We start from the raw sequence: 11,245 nt of genomic DNA, 5'->3' as shown, positions 1-11,245 counted from the left end.
CTGCACCGCCCCCGCCGCACCGCGCATGCGCCGCACACCGGTCACGTGCGCGGCAACGCGCGTCACGTGACCAGCAACGAATTGCGGCGTGGGAGGGGGAAGGGGGAAAGGTCCCCTCACGGTGGCGCCACCGCGCGGAGCGGAGTGGCTGCTGCAGCGGGGCGGCGCCGGCAGGACCGGCCCGGAGACTGCGGCACGCCGGGGGTGGGCACACCAAGGGGGCGCAACCGGCTCGCACGACCGGCCGCGCCCTCACGGCTCTACCGCGACAGGTCACGTCCCGCCGAGCCTCGCTGCGCGTCTTACTGCAGATGGCAGCGCGCATGCACTCGCCGGCGGCCAATGGGGGCGCGAACGGCGACACGCGCCGGCCCGACAACCAATGAGGGTGTGAGCAGTGCGCGCGCGTGCCTAGCAGCCAATTAGGGCACGAGCTGCAGCGCAGCGCGCCCTTTCCCCGCCCCCTGCTGCGCGCATGTGTAAACCGTCACCAGGAGAACGGAGAGCGCGAGCTCTGCTTCAGCCTTCCCGCCCTCCCAGCCCGGGCCAATGGCAGCTGCCCCAGCCGCTTGACTGATGGCCGTGTGAACCAATGGGAGCGCGCGCTCGCCACCGAACCCGTGCGCGCCGCGGCCCGTGCCGTCTGCTGAGCTGGCGCATGCGCAGAGCTAGCTCGGCCGGGCCCGCGCCGTGGGGGTGGCTGAGGGCGGCCCGGTGCCCCTCGGCGCTGGGAATGGCCCCGAGTCTGGGATGGGCCCTGACGGGGATCACAGTAATAGCGCCCAGCCCTGAGGTGGTGCCCAGCACAAATCCTGAGCGGGATCGCGGTACTCAGAGCCAGCCATGCAGCCCAGGGTCCGACAGAGCCGTGCTCGTACCCCTAGCTCCTGCCGCAGCCCTCCGGCTGGGCTGCAGGGACCTCTCCTCGCCCCTGAGTGGGAAGCGTGTGTCCGGCTCGTGCAACCACAGCCCTGTCCTTCTCTGCAATGGCACAGCAGCAGTGCCACGGGCAATACCGCGGGGCTGAGGGCGGGTGCTAGGTTAGGGTCTGGAGTCTGGGTCTGGTTTTGGAATCGGGGTCGGGTCTAGGATCTAGATTTGGGTCTACACTTAGGGGACAGGACTAGGCACTTGCAGCTGTGGGATGGATTTGGGGGCCTTGGCTAGGTTTGGTGTCTGGGGATGGGGTCTAGGTCTGGGTCTGGATTTGTGGGTTAGGGTTGCATTCGGAGTGTGGGTCTGTGTTCTGAATCTAGGTTTGAGGTCTGGGTCTCGTATTTGGGTCCAGGTCTGCAGAGGTCTGCACTTCTCCATCCCCCAGCACAGCTGCCACCAGCTGTCCCTGAGCATAGAGCCGTGTGCCGCCAGCCCTCCACCTGCCCTGACAGCAGGAAAAACGGGTCCCATCTGTTTCCCCATTCATTCATTGCTTTCCCTCTCTCCGCAGCAGCCTCTCTGCCCGGGCCCTGCTGCCCTCTGCTGCCTGTCAGGGCCGATGAGGGAGAGGAGTTCGGGAGCAGGGCTGTCTGCAGTGTGTTCTCTGAGCCTGCATGTGCCACCAGACCCGTCCCTGAGGGGACACCTATGCCCTGTGCAGCGAGGCAGTGAGTCCTGAAACACTGGTTGTGCTTTGTGCTCTGCAGGGTAGGTCTGGACTCAGTTTGTTCCTGCGATGAGTCAGGCTGGCCTGTGCTGCCAGAACTCCTGTGTGGAACATGTTCTTCTCTCTTGTTAGGAGGGAATGCTGTGCTCAGTCCACTGCCCCACTGAAGCGGCCCTGCAGGGATTCCCCTGGGATATCCTGGAAAAGAAAACCTCCCAAGAAAGGGAGGTTGTGGATACCCCAACCCTGGCAGTGTTCAAAGCCAGGTTGGGTAAGGCCTTGAGCTACCTGGGGGTGGGACTAGATGGTCTTTAAGTTCCTGAGGATGGTTCCCTAACATCCTATGATTCTAATCCTGGCTCTCTCCTGGGACCAGCCAACCCGGCTTGGTGGTTGTGAGCTGGGACTTCTGCATTGCAGTGTGGCCGTGTTTCTGTCTGTTTCTTGCTGGGCAGAAACATGCTCGAATTTGCTCCTCATTGCCCTAAGAAAGTCCTGTTGATGCTCTGCCTGTCTGCTTTACTCAACTCCCTGCAAAAACCCCAGTGTCCCATGTGAGGTCTGTGGTGCCCTCCTTGTCCTCCCAAAGCACCCAGGTGGGTCCACATGGGCAGGACTGGACCAGGGGCCTCTGCCCAGGGAGCCCAGCCATGCCCTGGGGGTGACTCGGTCAAATCTGCAGCTCAGCCTACCCATGGGTCCTGGATAGGGACCCTCGGGCCCAGTGCAGGGGCTATGCCCACAACAGCTCCTGCCCCACCCACGTGGTCACTGGGACCCCCAGCCACCCCCTAGACCCCCCCACCATGGGGTGCTGAGCCAGACAAGGCCCAGCAAGGAGATGGGGCTGTGTCAAACCTGTGGTTTGACAGGTGGAAAACCCCTGTAGTAGGTGGCAGTTCCCTTGGCAGGACCCAGCTGTGCTGGTGTCCTTTGCCCTTTCTCAGCATCCCCCCACCCGGCTGGGTGCACAAAGCTGGTGCTCATCACCACTCATGGGTGGGTGGAGCCCAGCCCTGCTTTCCTGGGCCTTGGGAACCTGGCACTCCAGGGGTGCTGAGCTCATAGCAGAGGTGGTTCTGGGGTTGGGTGCCCACAGTGCTGCCCAGCCTTTCAGCCCTGCCTGTGTCACTTGGTGCGATAGGGGTGAGCTGGGACAGTCCCCAGGCTTCTCTGCCTGAGGTGCCTGAGGGGCACAGTGTTGCCAGGCCAGAGGACCCCAGACTCCAGCATGGTCAGAGGCCCCTCACTGCAGGACCAGGAGCCGGTTCATTCACCAGGCCCCCTCTTCTCTGGGGAGCCCCTCTTCTCTGGGCTGTGCTCCCCAGCCCTGCTGCCACAGGAGCAGGAGGGAGGCCAGGAATTAATAACTCCCCACTTGGCATCTCTCTGTGCCAAGGCTGCTGCTGCTGCTGGGGACGTATGCTCACCAGGACCTGTGGCAGTTGGGGGATACATCTGCCCCACTCTGGTACCCTCTAGCCTGGAGGGACTGGCACAGGGACAGCTCTGTGTTCCACTGGGCACAGGGACAACAAGTGTCCTTGTTGGGAACAACTTCATGCCACTGTCAGACACAGGGACAGCTTAGTGTCCACACTGAGTACAGAGAGAACTCTGTCCCCATTGGGCATGGGGACAGCTCAATGTCCCTGTGTCAGCTCTGTGCCCCCACTGGTCACAGAGGTGACTCTGTGTCCCCAGTGGGCTGGGGACATTTGGAATGGTTGTGCAACACCGTGGAGTGTGACACTTCTGGTCAAACTGAACCCACCCCTCCCTATAGGGGGGTTTGGTTGGTGCTGGGGGACAGATGGGCACTCAAGGGACCCTAAGAGTCACCATGGGCCAGTGATATGGGCTCACTGATGTCTCCACACCCAGCCCTGATATAGGAGGGTATAAATAGCATCTCTGTCACCTCCTGTCACATGCCTGGTGCTGGCAGGTCCCCTGCCCCCGGCTGGGGACACAGCTGTTCCTGGGAGAGGGAGGAATGGCCATGGGGCACCCCATCCCTCCTGCACTTCCACCATAGGGGCCACCCCACAGACCTGGAACAGGGGTCTAGGCTGTCCTTGTGGGGACATCACTGTCACTTTCCCAGGAACACAGACCCCAAGCCAGCATGGGGACAGGGCTGAGATTGGCTGTACTATTCCCACCCCCTTGATATAGGGTCCCTGTGCTCTATGGGGCCCTATTGCCAGCTTCAGGTGCTTCCCTGGGGACTTAAAGAGCATTTCCAACCCCAAAGCAGAGCAAAAAGGGAAATGTGTGCCCATTTCCCTCCCCTCCCCCCTGCCCCAATCCCATGCACCCCATGGGCAGAAATGGTCACTGCGGTCCAGGGCAGCTCTAAAAATACCCGAGCTCTGACAGTGACAGCTGCAGCCAGACTAGGGGGACCTGCAGGGGGGCCAGGGCTGCCAGCCCCGGGTGTCCCCTCCCTGCTGGGACAGCCCTTGGCAGTTTCCACACACACGCTTTTCTCCATTTTGGAGACCCCCAGTGTCCCGCCCCGCTGGCCCGGTGTCCCAGTGGGATGGTGCCATGGGGCAGTGGCTGTGTGCCCGCCATGCCCACCCTGGCCCGTGGCCTGGCCGCCGGCACGCGGCCGTCGCGGCACGGTGGCTGTGGCACTGGCTGTCCCCCGGCCTCCCCGAAGCCCCTAATCCATCTCTCGCAGCAGGAGATGCCTAAGCTGCCTTTTCATGCCGGCTCCTCCGCGCGCGAGCTCGCGCGCTCTCAATGCCGGCGCTGGCAGGAGATGTGTCCGACAAGCTGAGGGGATCCCTCCCCCGCCAGCAAGGTCAAGGTGTTCTTAAGCCACTTTTCCCGTGTCTGCCCCGGTGGGCTCCATGCCCTGCTGGGACAGGGGGTGGCTTTGGGGTACACCATGGCTTTGGGGTCTCACCAACCCGAGGGATCTAGGCAGCCAGACCTGTATTTTGTGGGGGCATCATCCCCCAGCTCGTCACAGCTGGGGTCACCCACCAGCCCCCTGATCCCAGCTGGGGACTCTCTGTGGTCCTTGGCTAAAGCTGTGCCCACTGCCTACCAGGCTGCCCCCAGGGCAGGGGCACCCCAGGGCTTGGCTCACCCCACATGTAGCCCAGGGCTCATCTCTGTCCCCAACCCCCCTGGGCAGTGCTGCACAGAGTCCTTCCACACACGGAGCCACTGCAGACCATCAGACCAGTTTACACCAGTACAAACCAGGCCTGAGCACTACTCTCCTTAGCCCACAGGGTAGGGAGCATGCGTGTGTATGTGCGTGCGTGTGTGTGTGTGTGTGTGTGTGCACTGGTGTGTCTGTGTGTGGGGGCACTCGTGTGCCTGCCCATGCCCAGGTGTGCAGGGGCCCCGCAGTGCCCGTGCCCCGGACCCCACAGTGCCCATGCCCAGGACCCCGTGTCACTCCTGTTCCCTTGGTGACAGACCTCCATCCTGTGCTGGCACCTCAAGCCCGCAGCCAGCCCTTGTGCCTGGTTTTAATTAGAAGTTCTTAAGTGTGAAACAAAGCCGAGGGCAGGGCCGGGGGGCCCTTCCCTTCCTCTGTGCTCCTGGGGGACCCCTGAGGTCCCCATCCTGCCTGGCATCTCCTGCCACAGCCCCTCCATTCCCCACTTCTGCTTTGCCATCCTCTGTGCCCATCCCTAAGGGACCTAACTGAAAACTGGTGCTGCCAGTGTCCCCTCCAAGTACTGTGCTTCAGAGTGGTGTTGGCCACCAGCCTTGCATGGGGCCATGCACAGTGCCTGTGCCAGATATGGTGCCACCCCCAGTGTCACCCCCAGGGTACCTGTCTCCAGGAACTAGGCTCAGAAAGAGGCCACCAGCCTGTGGCTGGGCTAGGGTACTGCTGGGGCTGACATGGGTGTTTCCAACTGTGTCCCCCATCCATGGCTTTGATGGGTACAGGGAGGACCCCACAGGCATCCTGGCACCTCATGGTGCTAGAGAAATCCCAGGGAGGAGAGCTGCATGGGACACGAAAGGGATGCGAAGGACACAGGAGCCACCAGACCTTCAGAGGTGATGGTACCAATTGGGCCTCCCCCTGGGGACCTTTGGGTGCTGGGAGCAGGGGATGGGCAACACTGGGTGCCCACCAGCATCCCCCAGTGTTGTACTGGGATAGAGTGGAGCAGTGGGAGGGTTGGGCCTCCTATGTGTCTCCCACCCTGAGCAGCTCTGTGAGGACACGAAGGGGAACTGGGGGGAAGAGCTGGGTTTGGCCCCATATTCCCAGTAAAGCCCAGTCTGGGCAGCAGCCCCCCTCCCCCACTGAGTGCAAGGGTTGGTCCTTGTCTTCACAGTGTCCCCTCCACTCAGGACACCAACCCCAGACCTCCCTGGGAAGTTTTGGGGAAGGGGCAGCACCCTCTACCCAACCCTCATGCCCCTGGCAGGGCTTGGGGATGGGGCTGGGAGCCTGGTGACACGGACAAGTGGTTCCAACAGGATTCCCTGGCCACCCTAAATGTCCCTGAGCAGGCAGGACCCCACTGGCTGCTTCCTTGGGGTGTGCCCTGAAACCCCCAATCCACTCAGGGGTTCCTCTAAGGACTGAATACTGGATCTGCTCTGGGTTTTGCCCTCCCGAGGAGGGCTTGGCACCCACTCTGGGTGGAACCATGTCCCAGTGTGTCCATGGCGGCTCTGGGGACCCTTGTCCTGAGCCACTAGCACCCAGGAGGACAAGGGAGCACAGGAACAGCCTCTGCAACCCCTTCTGGAAGTGAAACCCCCCCATCTCCGGAAAGAAGCCAAAATCCGAAGTGTTTAGGAAGCCAAGATCCACGTGGCTGTGCAGACACTCCTGCACCCCTCCGTCCCTGTCCCTGTGGGCCTGGGAGACATGGCAGGGGTCACCCAGCCAGACCCAGCCGCCACAGGGCCAAGAGGAGCTGCGACAGGAGCAGCCGGCCCCGCATTCCCACTGCAGCCGGGGAGCGGGAATGGGCCGGAGCAGCGCTGGCCGGGCTCGGCCACCGGCGCCGTGCCAGCCTCCCTCCGCCGCCTCCGCCCGGGACCGCCGGGCAACCACCGACCCCAGCCGAGCCCGGACACACGGCAGGGCCCAAAGGCAGCACCCCTGGGTGCCCCATCGGGGACAGCCGGCCATGGCTCCCATCTCACCGCCTCACCCCACAGCAGCCCTGGAGCCTCCGCCATCCCCGGGAGCGTGGAGAGCCCCCGGCAGCCCCGCCGGGACACCCGGCACGTCCGGGCCGGGGAGGCTGGCGGGGCAGGGGGGGGCGGCAGCATCGTGTGTCCCGTCTTTCCCCCCCAGGCTTTGATTTTGGAGCCCCCCCTGCCCTTCCCCCTCGGCCAGGAGCCGCAATGGTTTCAATTACGCTGTGAAAGGCGGTGGGGCCCCCTCTTTTCACGGCAGCCCGGGTCTCCTGCTCACAACAAAAGCTTAAGTTACAGGAAAGGGAGAGAAAGGGAGGGAGGACGCGGAGGGAAGGAGGGAGGGAGGGAAGGGGGCTGCCAGAAGCCCCCCAGCCCCCCAAAACGGAGCGGATGGGGGCAGGGGGCTCCCCACCACAGCCCCCCGAACTGCCCTTGCCTTGGGAAGGGCAGCCCCCCATCCTGGTGCCAAAATTTGGGGTGATCGCCTACAGTTTTGTTCCCTGATGAGGCTCTTCAGTGGGTCCCAGTCTCTCCCAGTGTGTCTCAGTCCCTTTAGTGTGTCCCGGTGCCCCCCAGTGTGAGCTTGACTCCCCGGTGTGTCCCGTGACCCCCCTGTGTTTGACCTCCCTGTGTCCCAACACTCTCAATGTGTCTTGAATGCCCCCAGCACGTCCTGAATCCTCCTGCTGTGTCCCCGTGTCCCGCCAGTATATCCCAGTCCCTCCCAGTGTGTTCCAGTTCCCTGCAGTGTGTCCCAGTCCCCCAGGCTTGTCCCACTGCCCTGTTTTTGGGGACAGAGGTTTCCTGCACCACAGGTCCAGTTGGGGTGGGAGGTGTGGGTTGGAGGGGGTGCAGCTCAGCGTACAGGATGTTTCCCCCCACTGATTTGGGGATACCCCTGGCTTTTGGGGGTGCCCATGGTGGCCATGGGGTGATGGCACTGCCTGGCTGACACCTGGGAACAAGGAATGTTGGGGATAGGAGCTAATCCTGCTCCACTGCACCCTAAAGTGGTACCTGGGAACGGTGGGGGACCCCCTGCAGCACGTCAGGGGGGATGTGGGTTTTAGGCTGGGCAGAGCAGCCCCATAGGTGGAGGGTCATGGCAGGGGGGCTAGGGGACATGAGCAGTGCAGAAGACACAAGGGGGGCACAGGAGACATAGAGGGGACAGAGGACACGGAGGGAGTGCAGGGCCAGGGAACACGGTGGAGGATGCAGGGGGCGGGGGGCTGGGGTGCAGAGCACTAGGTGGACACAGGGTACATGGGAGGCGCAGGGGACAGGGGAGGGCATAGAACAGAGGTACGATGAACAAGGGGGTTTTCAGGGAAGGGGGGAGAAGTAGGGGACACAGGCGGACACAGGACAGCAGGGCACACAGAGCAGGGACCAAGGGGACACGGGAGGCACAGGGGACACAGTCCACAATGCGGTCTGGGGACACGGGAGGGCGGTTTCCCCGCGGCCCCGACCCGACCTCACCCGCGGGGGGAGTTTGCACAGCTCGGAAAAAGTTTGCGGGGGGGGAGGGGGCGGTGACCCCCGGGACGGGGGCGTGGCCGGGGCGTGGCTCGCACCGGCATGGGCGTGGCGGTCGCGCCGTTTGAATGTGATTGGCGGAGCGGGCGGGGCGGGGGGCGGAGCGCGGGGCACTGGTCCCGCCCGGCGGGGACGCGGCGCTGCCCCGCACAAAGGCGGCGGGAGCGTCCGGTGCGGCTGCTCCGCTCCCCGCGCCCCGGGACCCCGGCACCCCCCCGGCACCCCCCCGGCATTCCCCTGGCGCCCCCCGGACCCTCCTCCCGCCACCCTCCCGGCATCACCGCCCGCCCGCGGCTCCGGGACCCGGCACCGGGAGCAGCAGAAGCGCCAAGTTTGGGCAGCGGTAGATCGGGACATCGGGAGCCGTCCCGCGGGCACGGGTAGGCGGACAGCGGGCAGCGGGAGCTATCGGGGCGGTGCCGGGTACGGGGGATCCGGGAGCCGTCCAGGCGGGACCTGAGAGTATCCAGTCACTGGGATCGTCCAACTAGCACCGGACACGGCAGAGTTGATCCCTGGGAGCCGTCGAGGCAGCACCGGGCACGGCAGATCAGGCCACCGGGAGTCATCCAGGCGGGACCCGAGTGTATCCAGTCACCGGGAGTCGTCCAGGCGGCACTGGGCACGGCAGATCCGGCTGTGGGAGCCATCCAGGCAGCACCGGGCACGGCAGACCCGGACGGGAGGACTGGCTGTCCGGCTGGGCACCGGGCACGGTAAATCGGGGCGCACGGCTCGGGGCACCATGGGCCCCCCCGGCGTGCTGCCCGCCCTGGCCTGGCTGCTGGCAGGGCTGAGCGTGCCGGCGCCGAGCCGGGCCCAGCTGCATGGTGAGAAGGGCATCTCCATCCCCGACCACGGCTTCTGCCAGCCCATCTCCATCCCACTCTGCACCGACATCGCCTACAACCAGACCATCATGCCCAACCTGCTGGGTCACACCAACCAGGAGGATGCAGGGCTGGAGGTCCACCAGTTCTACCCGCTGGTGAAGGTGCAGTGCTCGTTGGAGCTGAAGTTCTTCCTGTGCTCCATGTACGCGCCGGTGTGCACGGTACTGGAGCAGGCCATCCCGCCGTGCCGCTCCATCTGCGAGCGGGCGCGCCAGGGCTGCGAGGCCCTCATGAACAAGTTTGGGTTCCAGTGGCCAGAGCGGTTGCGATGTGAGAACTTCCCCCGGCACGGCGCTGAGCAGATTTGTGTAGGGCAGAACCACTCGGAGGACGGCGGCTCCCCAGCGCTGCTGACCAGTGCCACACCGCTGGCTGGCCAGGGCACTCCCGGCGCCCCCCGCTATGCCACCCTCGACCACCCCTTCCACTGCCCGCGGGCGCTGAAGGTGCCCAGCTACCTCAACTACAAGTTCCTGGGGGAGAAGGACTGTGCGGCACCCTGTGAGCCCACCCGTCCTGATGGCCACATGTTCTTCAACGAAGATGAGATCCGCTTCGCCCGCATCTGGATCCTCATCTGGTCTGTCCTGTGCTGTGCCTCCACATTCTTCACCGTCACCACCTACCTGGTGGACATGCAGCGCTTCCGCTACCCCGAGCGACCCATCATCTTCCTCTCAGGGTGCTACACCATGGTGTCAGTAGCCTACATTGCTGGCTTCGTGCTGGAGGAGAGGGTGGTCTGCAACGAGCGCTTCCAGGAGGACGGCTACCGCACCGTGGTGCAGGGCACTAAGAAGGAGGGCTGCACCATCCTCTTCATGATGCTCTACTTCTTCAGCATGGCCAGCTCCATCTGGTGGGTCATCCTCTCCCTCACCTGGTTCCTGGCCGCTGGCATGAAGTGGGGCCACGAGGCCATCGAGGCCAACTCTCAGTACTTCCACTTGGCTGCCTGGGCAGTGCCAGCCGTCAAGACGATCACTATCCTGGCCATGGGGCAGATCGATGGGGACCTTCTGAGTGGTGTCTGCTTCGTGGGCCTCAACAATATCGACCCTCTGCGGGGCTTTGTGCTGGCCCCGCTCTTTGTCTACCTCTTCATTGGCACCTCCTTCCTCCTGGCTGGCTTCGTCTCCCTCTTCCGCATCCGCACCATCATGAAGCATGGCGGCACCAAGACGGAGAAGCTGGAGCGGCTCATGGTTCGCATCGGGGTCTTCAGCGTCCTCTACACTGTCCCGGCCACCATTGTCATCGCCTGCTACTTCTACGAGCAGGCGTTCCGCGAGCACTGGGAGCGCAGCTGGATCAGCCAGAACTGCAAGAGCTTGGCCATCCCCTGCCCGCTCCACTTCACCCCCCGCATGACCCCCGACTTCACCGTCTACATGATCAAGTATCTCATGACTCTGATCGTGGGCATCACCTCTGGGTTCTGGATATGGTCAGGCAAAACCCTGCACTCCTGGAGGAAGTTCTACACTCGGCTCACCAACAGCAAGCAGGGCGAGACCACGGTGTGACCCCCCGGCCCCGCCGCCCTTCGGCCTGAAATATTTTTTTGGGGGTGGGGGGGAGGAATTATTATATATTTTTTATTTTTAGATTTATTAATGTCTAAGGGGTGTCTCTCTTTCTCTTTGATTTTTTTTTTTTGTAATTAAACCTGTAAATAGCATTTGTAAATTTAATTATATACTTCTATTTTAAAATGTGAAAAAAGAGAGGGAGAAAAGAGAAGGAGAGGGAGGGGAGAAATAGGAGAAAAAGGAAGGAGGAAGAGGGGAGGAAAAAGAAGGAAAAGGGAGAAAACAGTGGAAAAGGTAGGAAAAAAGGGGAAAGAAAAGGAAAAAGGAAAGGAAGGAAAAAAGGGGGAGATGAGGGAAAAATGAGAAGCAAAGGGTAAAAAAAGAAAAGGGGAAAAAAGGGGGAAATGAGAGAAAAAGGAGGAAAGAGGAAGAAAGTGGGAGAAGGTGGAGGAAAACAGAAAAGGGCGGAAAAAAAGGAGAAAGGGGAAGAAAAAGGAGGAAAAAAAAAGGAAAGGGAGAAAAAATAGGAGAAG

The 11,245-nt window shown here is 62.7% G+C and overlaps 1 protein-coding gene across 1 annotated transcript; it reads left to right on the top strand.

Moving 5' to 3' along the window:
* The first annotated feature begins 8,541 nt into the window (after positions 1-8,541).
* Positions 8,542-10,781, top strand: FZD2 (frizzled class receptor 2). Its single transcript, XM_033078859.1, has one exon. It carries the CDS (start codon positions 9,033-9,035, stop codon positions 10,704-10,706), a length of 1,674 nt encoding a protein of 557 aa, XP_032934750.1. The 5' UTR covers positions 8,542-9,032; the 3' UTR covers positions 10,707-10,781.
* The last annotated feature ends 464 nt before the right edge of the window (positions 10,782-11,245 follow it).

The sequence above is a fragment of the Catharus ustulatus genome, chromosome 23 (genome assembly GCF_009819885.2).
Source record: "Catharus ustulatus isolate bCatUst1 chromosome 23, bCatUst1.pri.v2, whole genome shotgun sequence".
Lineage (NCBI taxonomy): Eukaryota > Metazoa > Chordata > Aves > Passeriformes > Turdidae > Catharus > Catharus ustulatus.
The sequence above is the reverse complement of the archived record's forward strand: the minus strand, read 5'-3'. Positions and strand labels throughout refer to the sequence as shown.